Genomic DNA, 25,279 nt, shown 5'->3' with positions numbered 1-25,279 from the left:
TTGTACTCAAGTCAAGGAGTGAGACTTGAATCCACAATATTCTGCCTCAGGTAACAGTTAGAAACCACGGTGACCCCAACCACTCCCTCCAAAAACACCAATACAGCTACCTCCACATTGAGGACAACTCCAGAGTTGAAAATACCATGGGAGTTAGTGATAGTATCTGGTAAGAAAGCAGACTGCCTGCCTTTTCACATGTCTCACTCTCTCACACCAGGGCCACAGCCCAAAGAAAAGTCCAGTTCCAACATTCAGTTACTTACAGACCTCTCTAACTTTTAATAAACTCAAAATAATTTTCTCATTCATTCAATTTTTGGAGGAACAAACAGTGATCATGGGCAAGATTATTTACTCATATGCTCCACAGCAACATTAAAATTCATTAAATGTTCATTAAAGTTAAAAAGAACAGATGAAACTCCCAGAGCCAAAGTAGCAATACTAAGCACAAAGGGAAATTGAAGTTATAATCTTTCAAGTAGATTGGTGACTCACCTTTCCTGTTGCATATGATTGACTAACACAGCCCCTCAAACACTGAGTACAGTTTATTATCAATACTCCACGATCAATGGCTTTTTTAAATTCCTCTAACATATCTGGGCGATTATCGGGAGCATTGCCTGTTCCGTATGTCTCTAAAACAATTCCTTCCATTGGTGGTTGGAGAAATGCTCTTACCTGAAAAAGGGGATGAACTCATAAATGAAAACTGTATGAAATACAAAATAATTGCTTAAATCGGACAGCAATAATGAACTTTATTGCATCAAAACTATTTTAAATCCCAAACTTAGTTTAATTTTAATGCCAGCTTAATCACGTGAAAACAAAATTAAATCTCATCAGCACAATTAAAAAGGTGGCATAAAGTTCATATTGCAAAAATGACAGAAGCTAGAAACTGTTTCTCCTACATACTCCAAGCAAGTCACACATCAGGAGCATGGTGGAATACTATTCAATTGTATAAGTGAGTGCAGCTTCAACAACATTTAAGAAGCTTGCAGCATCCAAAACAAAGCAGACTGCATAATTGACATTCACTGTCCCCACTACAGAAGACAGAAACAACTGTTGCATTTACCAAATAAACCTTTTCTAAATTCATGGCCCCCACCACGGAGAAGAACAAAGGCAACAGTTGAAAAGGAATACCACCATCTGCAAGTTCCTGTTCAAGACACAAACCATCCTATCCTGGAAATATTTTACCATCCCTTTATTCGCCCTGTAGACTGCAGCAGTTCAAGATGGTGGCTCACCACCACCTGCTCAAGGCATGGGCAATAAATGCTCATCATGTCAACAATGCTCATGAATAAATGTAAAGAAAAATTAGCCAACAGCATATACTGGCTAGCTTTATTTTTTGAAATAAAAAAATTATTCCAAAATAATTTTGGCATAGCTTAGGAGGAAGCATCCTGGTGACAAAATTATGGGTGATAAATGCAAAAGAAAGACTATAACTTTGGAAGACAAGCTAGACGTTACAAAGTGTATGGGCTGTGCTGCTGGGCACTAACACCAATAGAAACTTAAAGCTTAAACTTGTGGTGGTGTACCACTTTGCCAAGTCATGAGCCTTGAAGTCCACTCTAGACATCTACTTCAGGTCAAGCTAAAAGGATTGGATGGTGAAGCAAATTTTTTCTGGCCTTATTGTCGATGTTTTGAAAGATGTTTTTAGGCAGTATTGCAGGCAAAGAAAATTGTCTTTCAAGGCTCTCCTAATCCTGGATAATGCGTCAAGCTATCTTGCCACCATTAGCGAGCTTTCTGAAAACATCAAAATGCTATTTCTACCTCCAAACACAACCTCTCTCATTCAATCCATGGGGACAATATCAGCTTTTAAAGCTTATTATTTAAGACGCACATTCAAGAGGATGATTGCAGCTACTGACAGGGATAATAAGGACAGCATGTTCTTCAATTTTGGAGGAGCTTTAACATCAAAAATTATTGTCATTATTGTGGAGGCTTGGGGCGACGTCAGTAAGGACTGCCAGCATGCAGTTTGGCGGCAGCTTCTCCCAGATTTTTTTCACAATTTTAAAAGGATGTGAACCTTCAGAGGAACGCTCAAAAATCAAAGAGCACTGTGCTGCCCTTCCAAAGCAGGTTGCCTTAGGAGAAGTGTGAAGTGAGGATACTGAAGAGCTGCTCGAGTCCCACTGTGAATACCTGTTTACAGCTGATCTACAACAGCTTGTTGCTGAAGGGGAAATGGAAACTGGAGATGAAAAACATGAAGTCCAGGTTACAGCACCACTTCTGTCTTGTCTTCTATCCTGAGGGAAATTGAGACACAGTTGCAGCTCTTAGACAGCAACAACTACAACACAGAATGCAGCAGGGTAGCAGTTCACTCAATATCATCCTGTTCCCTATGAACAGCTTCTTCAAGACAGAAGCAAAAGGGCAAAGCAACAAAAACTGGATGCCTTTTTTAAACCAATCCCCAAGAAAGTCAGAAGACAATCAACTACAGCCATCCACTTCTGCAACAAAATGCATCTGAAGGTGATGATGATGATGACCCTCTATCCTAACAATATTTTTTCAATGTAATGCGTTGAATTTACTTTTGTTTTGTTAATAAATATGATTTAAACCTTCATTCAGGCTGCTATATACTTTTTGTTAGGCTTTTGGGTGATTTTTCAGTGATCATGAGTGATATTTTTTGTTGGTCTGCCTCTAACCCAACTCTGCCCATAGGCCCCATTATTTTTATTAAGCAATTTTCTATTCAGCGAGGTTTCATTGGAATTCAACCATGGTATTACAGGAGGAGAACTACATGTATACTCTGAAATATCCTTAAGTTGTTTGGCACGTCTCTAATTATCTATTGTTTGATCAGCTCTGCTTTCATAGCCTTATATTTCCTTGTATTTAATTTTTAAAAAATGTCTAAGATCCATTCCTCTCTCCTCAAACTGAATGTCAAATTTAATCATATTATAATTATTGCCATTCTGGGGTACCTTCGCTGTATGACCACTAATTATTCCTACCATGTTGCACAATACTCGGTATAGTGCAGCCTGCTCTCTGGTCATCTCTATAAACATGATGCTTTAAGAAATGTTATGTAGTTAAAGATCTTTTTAATGAAATGATTAGTGTTAAGGTTTCAAAAAAAAAAAAGTTGTCTAGCATTGTAAAAGTGGAAAAGTCTCCATTTGGATGGGAGTACATTGCATTTTTGCATTAATAACATCAATATTCGGATTTGACTGTGTCAGTTCCCATCTGTGAATTAATCTTTACATTGAATAACAGCTCAGGCATCTGTTTCTAAGCTTAAACAGTTGGCTGAACACTTTTACTGACATCAAAGGATTTAACTAATTGTTTTAGTTATTCAGCTGTGTAATGGAAATTCATTACGAAGTATTAGATGGGCTACAATCCCCAATAATAGATTCAGCAGAGTTAGTTTATACAGCATTAAGGAGACATGAGCTGATTTATATAGGTGGTATGAAAGTCTTGATTAAATTGATAGTTTTATGAGCATCTTGAAGATATTCCAAAGTTCACGAGCTCTGTACATTGTGGACATTGGGACAGTGAACATGGAGAGGGTGTTGAGGGGCTATATGGTAGAATGGGGGGCATCTGTACAGTACTGAGGACTATGCGGTGGAGATATTTATGATGACAACACATCCAAAGAACTGGACTGATTTTCCATGAAATTGAAATAATCTTTTAATGGCTGCCTTCATACATCTCTGCTTCTGCCTTGTATCTGCTTTGGAAGATGGTAACCCTGACTGATGTCTACCTCAAACCTGTAGGGAAAAAAAAGTGGTGGGTTGGCATGGCAACTTAGGAGGTCAAATTACAACATCAGGAAATGGCCCACTTCAAAGAAAATAATCCAGGCCACAGATGTAATTTCATTTTTATCACTACAAAATCTTTTGTCAATTATTTACCGTAGCAGCAGTGATTCCTGGGAATAACCTTAACAATCCCACATTTCGATTCATATTAGTATGCACCATGAACTTCTTAGTTGTATTTGGTCGCCAGACAGTGTCCCAGTTGACTAGAAAGAAAGCAAATATAATTTCACTGCACCTGCAGTTCAAAAAACAAATGAGAGAAAAATGCATCTTACACAACCACAGCATTGAGGGGATCAAGGGTCACAGGGAGGAGTCATGAGAATGAGTTGGAGAAACGTATTAGCCATGATCAAAAGGTGGAGCAGTCTTGATGTTCCTATAGTTTATAGTCTTAAGGATATCACAAAATGCAGTACAGCAATTGAAGTGAAGCCAGTATTAGAATAAAGCAAATACATAGTTTACTTGCACACAGTAAACTCCCATAAACAGAAAAGTTTATAAATTTGTTCAGGGGACATGGGTATTCCAAGCTGGACCAGGATTTATTGCCATCACTAGTTGCCCTTGTGAAGGCAGTGACGTTACCTTCTTGAATTACTGTAGACCATTTGGTGTAGGTATACCTACAGTGCTGTGAGGGAGGGAGTTCCAGAAGTTTGACCCAGCAACAGTGAAAGAATGGCAATATATTTCGAAGTTGAAATGGTGAATGGCTTGGAGGGACACTTGTAGACAGTGATATTCCCATTTATCTACTGCCCTTGTCCTTCTAGAGGAGTTATTCACTGCAGGGTCTTGCATCCACTATATTTAAATAACGAATCCAATCCAGCTTCTTATCGATGATAACCCCCAGGACATTGATAGTTGGAGAATTCAGTAATAGCCACACCATTGAATTACAATGGGCAATGGTTAGATTCACTCATTTGACATGGCATATGCCTAGCACTTGTGTGGCGTTACTTGCTACTTGTCAGTCCAAGCCTGAATAATGCCGAAGTCTTGCTACATTTAGACATGGACTGCTGCAGTATCGGAGTTGAAAATAGTGCTGAACATTGTGCAATCAGTAGCCAACATCTCCACTTGTGAAGGGAAAGTCATAGATGAAGCAGTTGAAGATGGTCAGGCCGAGGGCACTGCCCTGAGGAACTCTTGCAGAGATATCCTGGGGCTGAGATGACTGACCTTCAACAACCATAACCATCTTCCTTTGTGCTAAGTAGGACTCCAACCAATGACGAGCTTTCCCATTGTCTCTAGTCTTGTCTGGACTCCTTCATGCCACTCCCGGTCAAAAGTATCCTTGATGTCAAGAGCTGACACTCTCACCTCACCTCTGGAATTCAGCTCTTTTATCCACATTTGAACCAAGACCGTAACGACATCATGAACTGAGCGGCCATGCCAGAACCCAAACTAATGGTTAGTGAACAGGATACAGCACAGTTATGACCCCTTGTACTACTTTTCTGATGCCTGAAAGCAAACCGATGGCACAGTAAATGGCTGGGTTGAATTTGTCCTGTTTTTAGTGCAGAAAAAATAAACAACAATTACCAGATATCTATTTTTGTGAAGATGACGGAGTGACCAATGCTGACTGTGGCACTGGTGGTAACTTCTTCAAAATAGTACCATGGGATTTTGTACCGCTAATCAGAGAGAACAAATTCAAAACACCTTTAACCATGCAGCACTCCTTCGGTACTGCAGTGCAACTTTGGTTTCTGTGCTCAAGTACTGAAGCGAGGCTTCAATCCACAACCTTCTGTGCTGCAATGACAAGGGGCCTGATGTGTAATTTTAATGGAAGCAATGAGGTTAGCAATGTCAAAATTTATTTAGAAGTCAGTGTAAGATAATCAACTGCTATGATGATTTGATTTTTACTCAGTATGACCTAAATATTATAATTAAACCATCCTCAAACTTGAGGAACTGTCTAGCAAATGGAGAAGAAACTTCATATTATTTAAATGTAAATCATTTGGTTTGGATTAAGTGAATCCAAACATAGCATCTGTTTGACATTATCAACCTACACTGTCAAAACATTTAATGATTTCTATCTTTCCTAATTCGATGAAGCATTTGCTGGATCTAGAGTCTGAGTTATTGGAGAAGGACAGTTGTGAATGACACCGATATTTGGTCTCTATAAAGGATGTTACTGTCACACTATGGAAGCAAGTAACACATCTGAAGGTGGTATCAGTAATGGATCTAAATTTGCAACAAAATCATTCCACACTCTATGACAACATCCCTGGAACAAACTATCAAATAAAAAAAAACTCTTAACTGAAACCAAACCTTCTAAATATAATGCATTTTAGACATTGGAGTCAGTGAGAATGAATGGCTCCAACTGGTCAATACATATACAGCAGTTAATGGATTTTCTATGGGCATTAACAGTGGAATTTGCAGTCAACTGAACCATATTTCAGCACAGAGGCTCCACAGGAGATCAAGGAGCCACATGATCGCATGCAAATGTACAATTCCGAAAATAGCAAGACAACATAATATTTATCAAGGCATGTAGTGTCTGACAGGAATTGCCATTTTGAAGAGAAAGAAAGATTAAAAGCAAGGGAGAGAAAAAAGACACAATTAATACCTTTTTAAAAACATCACATCCTTTTAAGTATTAAACAATATGGAAAACCTGAAGTAATTATACTTTACACTTCAAAAATATTAATATTTTGGACTGAGGAAATAATTAATATTTATCACAACTATGAAAATTTAATTACATGGGAATAGATAAGTCCCAATTTATTTAGGTTTACTGAGGGGGACCTACTCTATCATCTTTTCATGCATAATTCTGATTTTTACAATTTGTTTTCAGCTCCAACACTTCACCATACATCTCATGACAGCATTTGTCTTTAGCCATGATGAGATACGTAAAAATGTTATTTATACTGATCATAAAATGCTGTTTCCTCATCATATATAATCTATTTGATTTTGAAATACATTGGACTGGACTTCTCCAAGTTCACTGTTTTCAGTGAAGGTAATTATCACAGTGCCAGAGACCCGGGTTCCGTTCTCGCCTCAGGTGACTGACTGCGTGGAGTTTGCACACTCTCCCCGTGTCTGCGTGGGTTTCCTCCAGGTGCTCCGGTTTTCTCCACAGTCCAAAAATGTGCAGGTTAGGTGAATTGGCCAAGATAAATTGCCCATAGTGTTAGGTGAAGGGGTTAATGTAGGAGAGTAGGTTGCGCTTCAACGGGTTGGTGCGAACTTGTTGGGCTGAAGGACCTGTTTCCACACAGTAATTAATCTAATCTAATCACTGTCAGATCATTTCCCATTTTGACTGACAAGTGTTCCAAAGGTTCCTTCACTAATTTTAGTGTTTACATCATCCATTACATTGGCCACATCAGTTGATTTAATTTGATCATAACTCTTCAGGATATCACAATAAAATGCTTCAATTTCCTGCTCACTGTGATCTTGTGTTCAGACATAAATCTATACAATAATCAGATCAAAAGGCTTTCCTTTGATCTTAATCGTGATCACAATATCTGAGATTTGACAATGACCCTGATCTGGCCAATCTCAGGTGGTGTGATCATGATTCAGATCAAAGGGTATTGTTATCTCATGTTTACAAGGATTCCTGTTTTATTTCTGTACTGTGCACCTTCACAATAGTAAAGAACATAATTTTTTCTTCCAACACCAGATTCTAACCAGCTTACTTCTGCAAGTTGTTGTCACCCTTCCTTTACCTATTTATTACCTGTATACAATTAAGCTTTTTCACCTGACATAATCCATAAACTTAATCTCAAGAAGCTCTCTCTTCTCGTGAGTACAGCCTCAGAATCTGACATCTCTCTTGAGTTTAAGTCAATTTTGCTACAAATGTGTTGATTATTTCATTGAACAAAAGACCTTTGCCTGTCACTATTCACAACAGGATTGTTTGCAATGGTCTCTAACTATTCAGAATATCCTATTGTCCCTGTTATTAATTACACATTTGAATAACTTTGCTGAAACTGTTGAATGTCACTAAAATCTAATACTTTTTGTACTGAAAGAGCACTGTTGCAGATTTGTTTGAACAGTGGGAATCCAAAAAAATGTCTTTCTTTCAGCAGCAGTGAAAGGTTGTAACTCCAAATCTTTCTATTGTCTCCTATGCCCATTCTTCAGAAAATTGATTTTAGGTAAGAAAACTATACTTGACACAGCAAAAAAAACTTTGCACATGTGTAAATGCCACTGAAATGTCTGCAGCTTATTGTTTCTTCACAGTGCACTAATTCCCTGGTTTCTCTAACTTTGCTGAGATAAGGTGATCCACTTTCTCCTTCCAAATTATTACAGGTTTACTGTTTACTTCAATTATTATTGATCAAATATGAAAGCTAGTACATTAGCAGCCATAAAAATCAAAATGATCAATGTTATCAGAGTCAACGAACAGACTTTTAAAAAATAAGTTCAGAGATGAAGAATTTAGGACAGAAGAAGCAAAAGCTCATCAGAGACCATGACTCTAACAGAAAAGATTTCCTTCCATCAGAATATTGTATTCTAATGAAGGATCACATATAAAACGTTAATTTTATGTCAAATCACTCATGTCTATTTTCTATGCATTTTTGTTTCTATTTAAGAAATCCAAAAATTCCTATTACCACCTCATTCTTTCTGTGGTCAGACCTACCAACAACAAATGTGTAAGCACGATATCTCTTCTTGCTAAGGAGTATAATTATTTTGCATGTTTGCTTTTAATTCCCAGTGTGGCCTTGATGTTTTCTGTTCGTCTTTGCTGTGGAGGTCATCCTGGTCCAACTTTACAGCTTCTAAATTTTCTCCCCAGCCTTCACTTCTCTCCCACCAAATGAATGTTACAATGCCAACGTCCAAAGTATAAAAGTCTTAAAATAATTGTTTGGGGCTGTTGAATCAGTTTTACAATTTAAAAAAAAAAATGCTGTGCTTAGACTGAATGCTTTCTCACAGCAAGATGTATAAATCAATCAGCAGTGTATTGGACTCTGATCGGTATTTAAAAGGCTAACAAGTAATTTTCCCATTATACCATCCACATTAATAATAACAAGAGTATTAGAATATACTTGGGCTCTCGAAATGTACCCGTTGCTTATTACAAGAAAACAACATACCATATGTCTTTATCAAATTCAGTGTACACCTTATACCTTACAGACAAACAAGCTAAATGAAATGAAAAATATCTGATGTACCATATAAATGTATTTCCATTTTCCACAGCCAGATAAGTGCCTCTGAATGCATGCTGTAAGATGACCCAAAAATGAAAATGGTATGAAGTTCAGGTAACTGGAAGAATGAGAAAGGATCAATGGAGGAGTGCAAACAGTAGAAATGTTGTCTGAGACTGCCTGTGTCACAGTCCATGGAAGCAAAATGGACATAGCAAGTTTGGCATTAGTAAAGCCTCAAATTCAAAACACAGGTATCTAATGCAAAGTTATATACAGTATAACACATATTGTTTATTACAGTAGTCATGTGTAACTGGAGGCTAACTGGGAATCTGATGTAGCTAATTTATTTTTGGTAAATAAATTAAAGTAATATCATAGGACATGTGATTTCAATCCTTGTGTGCTGATTGGTCAAAAGCAGAGTGTGCTTGGAATACTTATGACTGCATTTCTTTATTGGTCAGTGAATAACCTTCATCCACCCAGCCTTTTCTTCACTGTGAGGTCAGAAATAGTATCATTCAAGCCCACAGGTAATGAAGCAGTCTATGCTCACAGACAATATTCAGGCTTGGGCTGCTAAGTACAAATGCATCATGGTATTGTAAGGCAATGATCATCTCCAAAGATAAAGAATCTAGCCATCTTTCTTTGACATTCAAGAGCATTAATATCCCAGAATTCCCTCACCTTCAACATCCTGAGATTGACTAGTAATCAGAATTGTAACTCAATCATTTAAATTCTGTGGCTTTAACAGTAAGTCAGAGGCCTAGAGTTTCTAAGGTGAGTGAATGCTGCTCCAAAACTAATCAGGAAACTCAACACCATCCAGGATAAAGCAGCCCATTTGAGTGGCACATCTATGACCTTAACATTCATCCCCTCCACCAGCGGTGCACAATATGTACCATATACAAGATGTAACAACTCACCAAGCATCCTTCAACAGTGCCTCTGAGACCTGCTAAGACTAATACCAAGAAGGGCAAGAGTCAGAGATGCACGGGAATACCACCACCTGCAAACTGCCTTCACCACTGCTACTGACAACTATATCACCACTTCTTCACTGTTGCTGGGTCTAAATCTGGAAAGCTCACTTCAGCACTGGGATGTAGCTACACTATGATCTGCATCTGTTCAACAACACAACTCACCACCACCTTCTCAGCCACAATTAAGGTTAAATACCAAATGCTGAATTTGCCAATAACCCTGATACCCCATGAAAGAATAAAAACAATTGACCTCAATGGAATATCAAACCATATGCCTACTCTTACAGAAACTGTCCATTGTCATCTCCTTAAAATTTTCTCTCTGTTTCCTCTCAGCACATCTTTTTCTGAAACCCTCAATGATATTTCTGTTGATTCCAGTCCCAGCGACAGTATGCCCTCAAAGTTGTGGTTGCATTCTTGAAAATTACAACTTTAAGTAAACTATAGTTTCCCATAAAAATCAATTTTAAAGCAACAATCATATTCCTTGTATTTTCTGAGCAAGAAATATCTAAAGGTTGAAATACTGAACTACATAGGTGCAACACTGTACATGCAGACGAATTAACTGGCAAAATAAAATGCATCACAAAGTAAAAAAAGAAATAATTGTTCTGTAAAAAAGTATTAGGCTCAACTTTATTGCGTTGTACGGTTTTATAGACCAGCTCCATCTACTGACAAAAGCTAATTCTGGGAGCAGCTAGACTAATTTGTATTGACTAATTTTCACCACTGGATGGAGTTCAGAGCAAGGCAGTAGTGAAGCCAACACAGCAAAGTACACAAGAGACGTGGCACCTAAATTAAGACTATGCATGGCACAGTGGTTAAGTGGATTAGACCATCTGCTTCATAAACAGGAGATTCTCAGTGATGGTGTAAAATTACTGCAGGCAGAGGAGGCTCTGTGTGCTAGGTGCCTGGGTCTACTCCCATTGACTCAACATTAAGCAGGGACTTAATGTATTCCAACAAATAATTAACGTATTATTAATATATTCTGACCTTCCATATTCTATTTTCTGTAAACCTGAGTGCATCCAAAACTGCTGCCCTGTTTTTGATTGTCTACACTGCCTTCTTCTGACATAGAAATAGTTTAATTTTAAAATTTTCATTGTTATCAAATTCCTCCAGGTTATCACCCTCCCCAACTTTCTAAACACCTAAGTCTGACGTCCAGTGAATCACCAATTTCACATGTTCTATCACAACAGCAAGTCTCATCTGTACTAATATCTTCTTGTATGTCTGTGTCAAATGATCTACATAACAGGCCAGTGAAGCACTTCAGGATTTAAAATATTAAAAAACACTGTAATTAGATGGTGCTGCTGTTCACAATACTATCATCTGGAAAGTGAACTGCCCATTTGGAAGTTATTTTACTTTTGATTTTATTTTGAAACCTAACTGTGTGGTATTTGTACTTTTCTCCAAACTTGTAAGCCACCCATCATCTCAGATTCCACTCACACTTGGGAGACTCCTTATTTTTCATTCCTAACTCATCTAACATCATTTGCTCCCCGACCTTTTAATCTTTTTCACTATTCCTTCTTATCTCACTTTCTCCTTTGTTCCTGCACTCCAACTGTACCTGTTGTAACTCAAGAAAAGCAGAACTAAAATGAAATTGTGACTCAATTGAGTAAAATCACAATATATGTCCTTCCAATATTACAGTTACAGAAAGTTTTATTGAATTTTGAAAATGTGTGCACATGTAACAGTCCAGAATGCCTTTAAGGTACTCAGCACCTACGTGGCCAAAGAGATCACCCAACAACTATGGCCATTTTTTCACAATTCAAACTTGCTAACATTATTGACAGGATGCTTACTCTTTTCCTTAAGTACAATACTATTGTTTCGCCCAGGCAGGAGGTCTCTTATTTACCATACTTGAGAGCCTATACACCCATCTTTAAATGGGCAATGTGTACATTGTCTTAACTTTATTAAAGAAAATCACTGTCCAGTGACTACTCCCAACAGCATGGGATGGGACCACAAATTCAGCCTAAAGGCACAGTCCTAACCAAAAAATATAAATTCTTGTCCCACTTATTATTCTTGTAGCAAAAGGATTTATTAAGGTTGTCAAATCACTTATAAACACACCATTTATTTATTTTTTCCTTTTACTAATTCTTTCTCCTCAATATGTGAGAAAAGATACTGCCCAATTAGGAAATAATCAAATCTTAGACATTCAAATTCTAACTGTGATTTACCTTTAATTTCCACTTCAGCATTGACAAGTGGACGGAGGTTAGGTGAAGAAAATGCAGTAAAACTTCCAGCATCTATTTTTGTCACACGATTTCCTCTGTATAATTTGTGTTGAAAATAGAGACTAACCTAAATAATTGAATAAAAGGGTAACAAGTAAAAGGCAGTATATTGACTGAATTACCAAAGCTGAACTTACTGAAGAGGACATGCTTACCTCTGGTATTACATACAGACCAGCAATCAGCAGTGCTCCAAGCAAATTATCATGACCATCATTTCTCATTTCATAGATGGGAACCTGGAAGAATGGATGCAGGTGTGAAATCTGGCTTGGCAGGCCAGAAAGTATATGATGCGAACAGGACAATACTAAATTCATTGTTTAGAGTTTCGTGACTGGTTGCTGGAATTCTCTGTGTTCTATCCTGACAGCCCACCATTTCCTTCCCAAATCCACTTAGTTTCTTTCTTCTTGGTCTTTTGTGGTTGCAGCAAACCACACAAAACTTGCGTTTAAATGACAGTAAATGATATATTAGTCATGATGAGGCCCCAGTTGTTCCAAATCTTTCTGGGACAATAATCACCTCTGCTGTGTTGTAATTCACAAAAGCACAGCCAGACAACGTGAAACTAGAGATGTTACCCCATGACTCTACATCATGTTAGTACAGCCTCTCTGCTCCTGTACCTCTTCAAATGGCCCCTCTATGAAAAGTTTGCATTGCTGTCTCATCCACCCTTTCAAGCTGAGAATTCCAGATTCACACCACCCTCTGGATGAAAAGAATTTTGCCTCAATTGCACTCTAATCCTTCTATCAACTACTTTAAATCCTGTAATTGTGTGAATACATTTGACATAATTTCCAAAGCCGAGCTTTACTCTGATGCGTTTCAACACTGGAAATCATACAACTGATTTTTAATTCTTTGGACATGATACTTAGCAAAGAAATTGCTCAGATGAAGAACCATAGCTAATTCCAACTATAGCTGCATTAGATGGAAGATGAATCTGACTATATGTGGAATCCTGTCAGTTCAGAAGGCAGAAACTAAGTATTTTAAATTTTTTTTATTGTTTTCACTACTTGAGAAGTGTATAATCTGCTCACAGAGTTACAGCACATGATTAAAAGCATATTAAATGTAACCAAAATTACCTTAAGGCAAACAGATCACTTGGAACTTTTGCAACTTGTGATTTCTAGGGGCTTAAGGATCATGATGATACCCTCAGTGCAGAATCTTAGAATGAAATTATTTACACTTCACTTCCACCTGTAATCTACTGGCATTATAACTGCAGCCTGAATAAACCTAATGCGATTATCAAATTTTCCTTTCAACAAACACAAAGAAATTATCAGGTGAATTCAGGATCAGGAAACAAACCAGAGTTCAGCTTTAAGTGAAATTAGGCTCTCTCCTTCAGAGAGTCTCACTTTCTTTCGGGTAACCCAGATCTTCAAACAGGAAGAGAATCAATACTGAAATACAGACTGGAGTTGTATGTCAGGACCTTATGGAAGTGGTACCAGCTGAAAGCTCTGCAAGAATTGCCCAGAAAGTTGAAATTTCCAATTGAGTTCCAACTCAACAGTGATAGCTGTCCCAGGAAGCCCCCAACTCTTGAGTCAGTTGAACAGTTTTCTAACTTACTTATCTGAACAGTTGACAGGAAATGCTAGTAGAATTGGAACCCATTAACATTAAGAGAAAAAAGCTCTAACGATGACTAATGAAGTCCAGTCCCACTCCACCCAACAGCACTGATAGCCCAAACACATCCCTCCCAGATGCCCCACATATTCAACATTGCCCCACAGATCAGAAGCCCTCTCACCTGTGTGACACAATCATCTCAACAGACCCCAATAATCCACTCACATCGCTGAACGTGTCCCTTCCTAAGAGTCACCTGCCCTCAGCCTTGAATTTACCTCTAACCCACCTGGCAAACTACCCCTTTACCCAGCTAACAACCTGCCCCCTCACCAACCTAGCACCTTTACTCCTCATCAATCCTGCCCTTTGACTGACTTTAAAGCATATCTCTCAAGTATTTATCAAAGTCAGAGAGTACAACTCTACTCTTGAAAAAGGTGGCGTTATTTCAGTGTTAATCCACTCTGCTGCTGTGAGGATTTATGGGCCCATCTGCACTGTTACAGGTGGGAATGCTCCTAACCTAGCAAGTTCACCTAAAAAGCTACACTGAAGCTAAGTGAGCAATTTTTAATCTGACCTAGGTTGGAAACAGGGAAGCCAACCCTGATTGGAAAATTAGACCTCCATCTGACTTTTGCATCAGTGTAAAGAAACCCAGATCCTGCATTGCTTTGATCACTGGTTAAGTCTTTATTTTGCTACCACTACATTAGTAGTGGCTGGTGGGTGGTGATGGTAGTGGTGGGTATGAGTGATTGGAATTTAGACAAAAGTCATTTACTATATGTAGTATCCTTTTTGTGGCATTTTTAATTCATCATAGCATGAAACTATACGAATTTCAGTATATTGGTGATAATTATGCTATAATACCGTTTAATGTCAGAAGCGGAGAATTTCACAGTGGTTCAGTCTGTTCTGAGAAGAGTGAATTAACATTGATGGAAGAGGACAAGTTTATGCAGCTGTTATGGAACCAGTAACAGACATTCAACTGCCTGTATTTGAACAGGAATTCTAAAAATACAGTCGACAAACAAGTTTCACAAATGCGCCATACTGCATGTGACAGATTCTGCCAATTAAACCTTTGTTAGCTTTTATTATCTAACAAACTAGAAACTAGAAATATGTATAATGTTTAAAAAGCACATTACTCAAATATAAATTATATACTTGTGATACTGAAATGCAGGAATTGGCAGAAATTGAATACAAATGGCAACAGATTTTCAAACCACACATTCCAACTCAGCCAAGTATGTATGATTAAACCTATGCACCAACATGCTTCCAAACAAAGGCATCCATTCCATTGCTGCCAAATATCAAGACTATCCTCTTGCTAACAAAGCACACTGTTGTCAATGTTGCAATGTGTATGTCTAGCCTGGGACATCATCTTGCACATTTTCAGTCATTAAAAAATGAAAGTAGTAAGTATATTCATGAATAGAAGATCAAAAAAGAGGTATATAAATGTAGGAGTGATCAAGGATTCTTAACTAGAGCTTTTGTAGTTAAATAACAGTTGGAGTATGTAAGTTACAAAGTAGGGGAAAAAACAAAATTACTAAGCAATGAAAAAAGAACTTCTGTTCATGCCACACTAAGTACTTGATAATAGGCTTGGTGCTACTAGGTAAAATACCCCATTTTTATAGAAGAGGAGATCATGTGGCTCACAGTGAGAAAGGCAAGAGAGATCGGATTTATATACACAGAGATTACAACTGCTGAGGTGGATAATGCGTACAAATCAAAACATGCTCATAACTATCCAATCAAAAGCTATTACAGATACAGTAAAATAAACATAATAGCATTGCCAGTAAGTAAAATTTCAATCAATGAAATTACTCAAAATATCTTTAGAGATGGTTAAACTCTGCATGCTGTCTCTTCATAGGAGAAGATCTGAATCAAGGAAATCACAGGGAGGGTAGTTAAGAATAGAGGAAACATCTAAGCAAAAAACAGAAAATACTGGAAATACAGAGCAATCTAACAGCAAGTTAGCAGGTAAAGTGAGAGGTCTCAAAAATGTTAAAAAGGACAAAACTTAAGGCACTTTATTTGAATGCATGTTGCATCCAAATCAAAACAGATGAACCAGTTTAAGAAACTGATAAACAAACATGATCTGGTAGCCATTACGGAGATGTAACTGCAAGATAATTGAGATTGGGACTTGAATATTGAAGGGTCTGTGACATTTGGGAAGGATAGGAAACTAGGAAAGAGTGGAGAAGTAGCTCTGTTAATTAAAGATGCAATCTCTTGCTCTTGCTAATGTCAAGTGAGAGAGAGGACTTAAATTTATGAAGCAAGGATATTTAAGCAGTGTGGATAAATACAAGAGGTCACTTGTGGGAGTCATGCACATGTCCCCATGCTGAATAGGGTATCAAGGAAGAAATAATGGCAACTTGTCGAAACAATACAGCAATTATATTTTAATTTTAATCTTCGTGTGTACTGGAAAAATCAGGTGGGAAAAAGTAGCCTGAATGGGGAATACATTGAACGTTTTCGGGGAAACTTCTTAGACCAGCATGCTATGGTGCCAACTAGAGAGCAGGCTATACCAGACCTGGTTTTGACTGAGGTAGGACTAAATTTGAACTTCAGTGAAAGCACCTTGGGGTAGCAGCAACCATAATATGATTGAAAATTATGAGTGAGAAATGTAGGTCCAAGACTGCTCTTTAACATTGAAATAAGGGCATAAAACGAGAGCTAGTGAAAGTAAACTGGCAATTTAGGTTAAGGGACATGTCAATAAACATAAAATCAACTGCTCATCCACCCCCTACCCTTTGCTACTTGTCCGAGATCATCCTCATTGTTAATAATTTCCCCTATTACTCCTCTCCTTTTTTTCAGGTCAAGGGTGTGGCCATGGTATCCACATGGGCCCCAGTTATGCCTGTCTCTTTGTAGAGTACACGAAACATTCCTTGTTCCAATCTACTCCAGCCCACACGCACAACTCTTTTTCCAGTACATTAATGACATAACCGGTGCTGCTTCCCCCTCTCATCCAGAATTGAAAGATTTTGTTAATTGGCTTCCAATTTCCACTCCTCCTCACCTTCACCTGGTCCATCTCGGATTCTTCCCTTCCCTTCCTTGACATCAGCTGGTCCTGATCAATATCCACTACAAATGCACTGACTCCCATAGTTACCTAGATTATACAGCCTCACACCATGCTTTCTGTAAAGACTCTATTTAATCCTCCCAGGTCCTCCTACTCCATTGCAATGCAAACTTCATCAAGGCGTCCTCCAAAATGTCCAGCTCCTTTGCTAACCGAAAGAAATCCGAAGAGGAATTTCACTTTTGTGAAGAAAGGTGAAAAGCGAAAATAGTGTTCAGCATTTGTGTTGCAGTGAGGCATTATAGAGGCAGCCTCAGCCTTCAGCAGCGATCGAGGTAAACGAAATAAAGACATTGCGCGTGCAAGTGAAACTACACGGTACATTATTATAGGCTGTGTATTTATCATATCATTCCTGGTTTTACTATACGTTAGTGTTATTTTAGGTTTTGTGTTATTTGGTATGATTTGGTAGGTTTTTTTTGGGTCTGGGAACGCTCAAAAGCTTTTCCCATATAAATTAATGGTAATTGCTTCTTTGCTTTACACCATTTCGGCTTATGAAAGGTTTCATAGGAACACACTCCTTTCAGATAGCAGGGGAAATCTGTACATAAAAACATGAATGAACGTCAATACCATTTGTCTTACTAATGATTTATAAGGGTTATCACAATGTACAAATTCCATGGTTTTACAATGTTCCATGTTTGTTTATGTGAAATATGAATCACTGTTCTATAACTGCATGGTAAAGTCTCTAAGACATTGCAACTTACCTGAGAGCCAGTCAAGACGATGGGCTTTCCTTGGTTCTCACACATGAAAGAAAGGGCTGAAGCAGTGTAGGCCATTGTATCTGTGCCATGAAGGATCACAAAGCCATTGTACTGTTGGTAATTATTCTGAGAGAAAGGAGAATATGAAGATTAGAGAACAGTAGATTTGTCAGGATGATTTCCAAGGAATCTGACCAATCAAGGTTGGTTTGCAAGGAATACAACTAATGGAAAATTTTAGTTCACTATGAATAAATCTTTTATCTCTCATGCTGTGTATTGCTTATTGAGCTGATAAAATGCAGCTGGCAAAATCAGCACAAACATAACATGATAATTCAGTTGACGGTCCATAAGACTATAGGAAATAGGAATAGGCTATTCAGCCTCTCAAAACTGTTCAACCATTCAATAAGATCATGGCTGATACAACACTTTCCTGCCCTTTTCCTGTAACCCTAGATTCCCCTACTGATCAAGAATCTACCATGACTTAAATATACACAAGTACTCTGTACCCACAGCTCTCGATAGCAGGCAAGTTCAGCCCTCAGAAAATAAATTCCACCTGAGTCTAAATGACCCTTTGTCAAAGCTGTTTGTCAAAGCTTTGACAAAGGGTCAGTTAGAATCGAAATGTCAGCTCTTCTCTCCTTACAGATGCTGCCAGACCTGCTGAGACTTTCCAGCATTTTCTCTTTTGGTTTCAGATTCCAGCATCTGCAGTAATTTGCTTTTAGCTAACATCCTTGTAAATTTTTTCTGAACCCTTTCAAGTTTCACAACATCCTTCCAATAGGAAGGAGACCAGAATTGCTGATCTTTCACTCTTCTAAACGCCAGTGAACAGATGTGGTCTCACTAACACATTGTACATTGTAGTAAGACCTCCCTACTCTTATATCCAACACCCCGAACTAACTGAGGCCTTGCATACCATTAATATCAGTCAACTGAAAAATAACTGAGGATTTGGCATTAAAAATCCACCCCTTCCCATCCCCTTATATTATGTAAGGGAATAATAGACACAATTTCTATCAATTAAAGAGGTCCACAGAACCTTGAAGGTAAACTGCAGACCGAGCTCATGTGGAATTCTATCATGCACTGGAGTGCCAACAAGAGTATCGTAAAAGATTGGGGATATTGAGAGACATTGATGTCTGTTTTATATCTTTCATGTCATTTCATAACGTTTTAGAAATGTAAATACGACAAATTATAAGTATGTTTACTCAATGAATGCTAAACATCCAACTACAATGTCTAAACCAGTAAAATAACTTATTCTACAAAGTATTTATTACATGGAGATCTTTTACATCAGATTAGCTCCTTTTGAACAAGGCCGATGCAGTCTTTTGAATTACTTGTTTTCACAACTAATGACCATACAACGTATTTTCAGCATTGACTGATTCCATTAATATCAACTCATACTTGGCCCAAATTTCAACTTACCTCTATATCGACTGCAATTTTAGCCCAATCATCTGTGTTCATGTTACATGAGTCCAGAAGAGGTGAATATTCAATTACTGAATATACAATCCTTTTATTTGACCTACAAAGACTGTAAATAGAAGAAACAGTTTTATATTTCTAATACTGATAATTTTTAAACTTATTTAACATTAAATAAATCATTAAGTAAACTTTGCTGGTCTCACACATGCAAAATCTCATTATTGACAACATGTATCAAAACTGTCGATTCCCTTACAATAAAATATGATGTATCCCCCACATCATCACATTATGCAATTCTTTTCAGCAACCTTTTATCAATTTTAACATTTTATCAATTATTAAATATTCAATGCTATTCATGAAGCTATTGATACTATGTAAATTCGACAAGTATGCCATTGATGAAAGTAGTGAATGTTAAAACAATCAAAATCTTTATCATGTTGTAAATTCAAAAACTTAATTTATATGGTTGCTGATAGGATCAATTGCCGATCAGATTCCAGGGTGTGTGTGTGCGTGTGCGTGTGCGTCGGGGCGGGGTGCCTTGATATACTTTTTTCATCAACTAAGAGTACAAATCAACCTTTATCAGGTAACTATCATCACACCAGCTCGCTTTCGTGAATGTGGAGTTTGATGGTTTGTTGCAATGGAAGTTCACATAGTAAATCATCCCTCCCAACGCAGCCAGTGCTGGTGATCACAGAAGACAATTCAGCATGTGAATAATTGATTCTTTATATAATTAAAGAAAACATATGGCATAGAAAATATTCACTAAATTCAAGGTTTTCATTTTGGTACCTTGCATTATTCAAATATGTTATGGCTACATTGAAATGAGAAAGACCACGCCATCCTTCTGCTCTTCATTTACTATTTAAACTAAATCTAATATTCAATTCAAATGATGCAACTCCAAAGTCCTCAACACTACACTGAAGTATCAGCCTGTCAGACAAATTCAAATCCTGGTTTGGGGCTTGACTACATCTTCACACTAAGAAACAAGAGAGGCATGAACCAAGCCAAGCTGACCGTGCTATCTTTATGAAATGACCTAAAAAGTGAATCAGATCTAGATAGAAACAAGTTCAATGCTATGTTATCCGCAATCTGATGGTTTTTTAATCCATGTTTGTCTAATATTAATTGTTTCCAGAGTTTGACAGCAAACAAAAACAAATAGTGACTTACGGAAGAACCAAACTGTTTTCTGGTGAGTCATAGAAGTCATAAAGTTTGGTTTCTTGAGCATAACATTCATCATGCAGGCCTGGCATTTTTCGAAGGGCTTTGACAAGGGAGTTTGATTGTGGTGCAAGTACTAAAGAAAAAGAAAACAAAAAATAAATGTCTTATCTGTGTTTATTCAGAACCAAGTTCTTAGGTCAAAACGATTACAATTGTCATTAGATTTTCAGCAACATTAATTATAGGAATGTTATTAGAGTTGTGAATACATCTTAGAATTTTCTAATGTTCTGCAATATCTCTTCCCTTATTCCCTTCCATAAGGCAGCTGAAGAATTAGGCCATGTGGCTCATTAAGTCTGCTCCACCATTTAATACAGCTGATATGTTTCTTGAAACCCTTGATCCCTTAACTAATCAAGAAGGTGACTCTGTCTTAAACACACTCAATGACTTGATCTCCACAGCCTTCTGCAGTAATGCCTTCCACAGATTCACTCTTTCTGGCTGAACAAGTTCCTCCTAACCTCAGTTATAAAGGTTGTCATGACACAGCGGTGAAGCCTTCTGTTAATTAACCAAACACCCAGAAAAGCTCACCTCGCCTCATAATCTGTTAAAATATGAGCGACAGAGAATTCCCAAATTCCACTATGTAAAACAAAATATCAATTTATTGTTTAACTCTACAAGTAAACATTAAACAACTATTCACAACTGTAAGCTCCCTTCCTTTCTCTTGCTTATTATCTGCCTCCAACTCTATAAAGATATGCTGTTCCAATAAGACACTTATTAAAATTACATCAACTTAATTTTGAAACCACACAGCCGCTGTAGTTTTCCGTGTCTTTCTTCTTCTGAATAAAGATCTCCCTGAGTTGTCATCTTTTTCTTTTACTGCGAAAATGTTTCATATGAAAAGGTACCTTCGATAGTGTTTGATAATTTCTTGGGTCTCTCTCAATGGCAGTTGATCTCTCTGCAATTTTCAAAATATCTGCATTTTTATATCCCCAACATTAGTTCAATGTTCGCAAAACAATAATTTCACTCAATTGGGTTTTAGTATCCTGGGGCATAATTTAAACTGAGTGATTAAATTTGAATTGCTGTCAAAACAGCAACCAACTCAGGTATTCATTTCACACCAAATGTTACATATTTTCAATTTTCCAGTACACTCTGGGACTGCCATCTAGTCACATACCCAGGTGCTTGTAATCTTTCAGTTCAGACCAGCATTCACTTTCTCCAAAGGTACAGTACACGCCTTTAACTTCATAACAAAGTTCAAACCTTCACTCTGATACTGTGCCATTCATTCTATTCAAAATACTTTGCCACATCTGTCCAGGCCTCTCAGTCCTCTAACATAATAGCTAATTAGCTCTTGCTATATGTTTCAAAACATTTTCTAGGTCTAGCAAACGTTGTTTTCCATAATTTTCTATGTGAACATGCAGCAGTTTTAGTCAAACCTGTGACTTACACCTTTTGAAATGACTCTCAAATATTCTATGTAAAACCCCATGATGCATTGGCCTGTTGGTTTTGAGACCTCAGGCCCATTCCAGAAACTTAAGCACAGGATTTTGGCTGACTGTGCAACATGGTACTAAGAGAATGCAGCATTGTTGAACAGCTTGACTTACACGAGATGTGTTTTTCCACTTGCTAAGTTGAACATAAAGAGTTCTGTTTGAATGACAGTATGCCAAGTATCCTAACCAATATTTACTATTCAATATAAACAGACAGCTAAACTCACCATGCCTAAGGCAACCAGCTCTCTCCTAGCCATGTTTCTTCCTGGCATTTGTGCATTTTTGTTTTGTGTGGACCTATTATTTGTTTTTTAATAGAGTATTATTGTTTCATTTTAATTCCAAGTGAGGTAAATACAACACTGTTGCTCATTTTAGCTGACAGCGTTTGTAACGTGGTCCATATATTTGTTTGTTCTTAACTTTTAAGTCCTTCTGTACGATATCCTTTCAACTTCTTCACACTTGTTTCTGCTCACTGCATTTTCACCATTTTCTTGTGTTTTCTTCAAACTAAATAGTCTGGTATACATTACATTTGCTAATGTTGATCTTGCCTCTCACACACCCTGTATGCCTCTGTCTGAGTTTTTTCACCCTATGACCCACTAGTCGTTGCTTACTGCACTGTACATAAACAAAGCTCATAAACACTGTACACGACAGTAAATAAATAAAATGCAATAATTTAATCATTTTAAATTTTTTTAATGTCCTGATCCTTATTTTGTTTCTTCTAAACAAAACCACAGGCTTCTAGTGTGACAATGTTGGCTTTCGTCCCAGTTTCTTTGATAACTTCTCTAATTCTGTCCTTTCTGCGCAATCCATTTATCTTGTTTATTATGCTCCATTCTTGGCCTTCCCTAAATTTTCTTCTCAAAACTTGACAATTTGCCACTCACTTATAGAATCATAGAATGGTTAAAAAGTGGCCAATCATACAATTGTGCAACAGTAACTCGGTGTGAACTTAAACCATGGAGAGAAAGCAAACCAACGTTTTGAGCCCAGATGGCTAATGAAGGATCAGAGTTTTGAGTAAGGGTCACCGACCCGAAACGTTAATTTTGATTTCTCTTCAGATGCTGCCAGACCTGCTTAGCCTTTCCAGCAAATTGTGTTTTTTTGATTCAGATTTACAGCATCCGCAGTTCTTTCGGCTTTCATTCTGTGTTTAATCGCCTGCCATGTCTCGTCTTGGAACGCTCATCCTGAAGAAGTAACTCAGTGTCCTACTTTCTTAACCATACCAACAACCATTCAAACATTCTTTCTTCAAGTGGTTTTCTCTTTAAAAAGCCACGAGTGAATATGCTTCCAGCCTTAGTGTTCATGGATACATCGATTAACATTGGTTCTAACAATTTTAGTGAATATAATTGGCTCAATTTACATGTGATGAACAAGCGAAGTAGAGCGAATTCCACACTAACTGTGATAGAGGAACATTTAGCTCGTGTAACCTGTCGCAACAACTCCTGGATGGCCCCAAGTGAAAAAAAATTATAAATGTGCCGATTCACCAGATCTACAATTTCTACTTCATATCGAGTTCTAGACACATAACGACACAAAGGCTGAGATCATATTATCAAGATCCCGCTGTCGCCGAACTCGAAGGATGTCTCCGACACGTTAGAAAGGGATTGAAGCCTACTTAAAGTACGGCTCAGCCACAGTTTAATTCAAGCAAGTCCCTGAAGGGTCACTCCAGAACAAATGTTTTTCAACTGTGTCCTGGATGCGGCTTTGTGTACAATTGATTGTAAGCTTTTCACTCACCGTTATCTCTGTACATCATGCCAATTGTTCCGCCGGTATTTATCACCAACACTCGAACCTCACTTGGACCGTCCGCCGATTCCACGCTGTAGCTGCTTGATCGCCGGCGGAGTCGGCGCCTCTGCGACTGAAAACTGGCGCCTGATCGGGGCACATTAGCTCCATCGCGGGCAGCAGAGCTCTCAGAGTCCAGCAGGTCGAGCCTGGTGTTGGACAGCGCGCTGGAAAGGGACGAAATGTTGCAAATGGAGCCGGAACTCGGCACAGCACAGCTCTCCGCCATCGGAACAAAACCAGACTGAGACTGAGGAACCAAGAGAAGCAAAAGGAGGCGGTGTTGGCAGAGCCAATCAGCCATCGCCTGACGTCAAAACACATTAAGCAATAGCCATTCTACACCCCACTGTTTAAAGCACTCTCTAAGATACAGCCCTCTCCCTTGCACACCATGCATTCTCCATTCTACAACCTTTGGAAACAAAGTACATTCATAGCTCCAGGATACATTCCCGAATAGACACCGTGCATTCAGATCTCCATAATCTACTCCGTCCCCATTCTTATTTTATACTCTGCATTCAATGTTCCGTTCTACAGTGCCTCCTCCCAAATATAGAACGTACCTTCAATTATCTATTGAACACTCATATGTTGCATCTTCAATTTTTGTACACCCATATGCTCAGACACCAGATTATGCCCTAAAAATAAACTTTCTGAACGGCTGTTCGGCCGTTTAAAATTTACAACACTTGCCTACGTTACAAATCCCACACACTCCAGACTGCTACTGCACTATGGGTTTATCCTATCACTGGCCTACCTCGTTTCATCTTCAATCTGGTTCCCCAGCCAAATGCCTTTTTGACCCTGTCTCTGGATCTCATGGTGACCTCCAACGTTCCACTCTTTTTCTTTCCAGTGGTCATTTCTGCACATCTGTGGAGGCTGGTACAATTATACCATTTAAAAGGCACCTGGATGGGTATATGAATAGGAAGGGTTGAGAGGGATATGGGCCAAGTTCTGGCGAATGAAATTAGATTATTTAACGATATCTGATCAGACTGGACGAGTTGTACAGAAGGTCTGTTTCTGCGCTGTACATCTCTCTGATTCTATGATTCTTCAGTACACCAATAACTCCAATTCTCTAACACTTCTTAAAATAGATCAGAGTCAGTCGATTTGCCATCTGACTGCAAATCTGGATGTCAATTTGGTGGTATTTTATGATGACTCCCTCATGTTTTTGTAAACTTGTATCAGATCTCCAGTTACTCTTCAGGTTGTCAATCCTCATTGTTAGAATTAGTAACAAGACTTGCATCTACAACGCAGTCAAATCTTTCCTGG

General features: G+C 38.1%; 1 protein-coding gene across 3 annotated transcripts in view; it reads right to left on the bottom strand.

The window, feature by feature from the left end:
* aspg (asparaginase homolog (S. cerevisiae)) overlaps positions 1-24,227 on the bottom strand; it is a 55,460-nt gene extending 31,233 nt beyond the window's left edge. For all 3 annotated transcript variants that reach the window (XM_072568612.1, XM_072568614.1, XM_072568613.1), the window contains exons 1-8: positions 23,924-24,227; positions 20,595-20,724; positions 19,386-19,497; positions 17,922-18,047; positions 12,581-12,664; positions 12,366-12,492; positions 3,963-4,075; positions 502-687 (exon numbers count right to left, since the gene is read on the bottom strand). In XM_072568612.1, the coding sequence (XP_072424713.1) occupies positions 502-687; positions 3,963-4,075; positions 12,366-12,492; positions 12,581-12,664; positions 17,922-18,047; positions 19,386-19,497; positions 20,595-20,724; positions 23,924-24,206 (1,161 nt within the window). In that variant the 5' untranslated portion in view covers positions 24,207-24,227. The remainder of the gene's footprint in view (positions 1-501; positions 688-3,962; positions 4,076-12,365; positions 12,493-12,580; positions 12,665-17,921; positions 18,048-19,385; positions 19,498-20,594; positions 20,725-23,923) is intronic.
* Positions 24,228-25,279: the final 1,052 nt, after the last annotated feature.

This window comes from Chiloscyllium punctatum, chromosome 4 (assembly GCF_047496795.1).
Source record: "Chiloscyllium punctatum isolate Juve2018m chromosome 4, sChiPun1.3, whole genome shotgun sequence".
Taxonomy (NCBI): Eukaryota; Metazoa; Chordata; class Chondrichthyes; order Orectolobiformes; family Hemiscylliidae; genus Chiloscyllium; species Chiloscyllium punctatum.
Note: the sequence above shows the minus strand (reverse complement) of the source record. Positions and strands in the feature narration are given on the sequence as shown.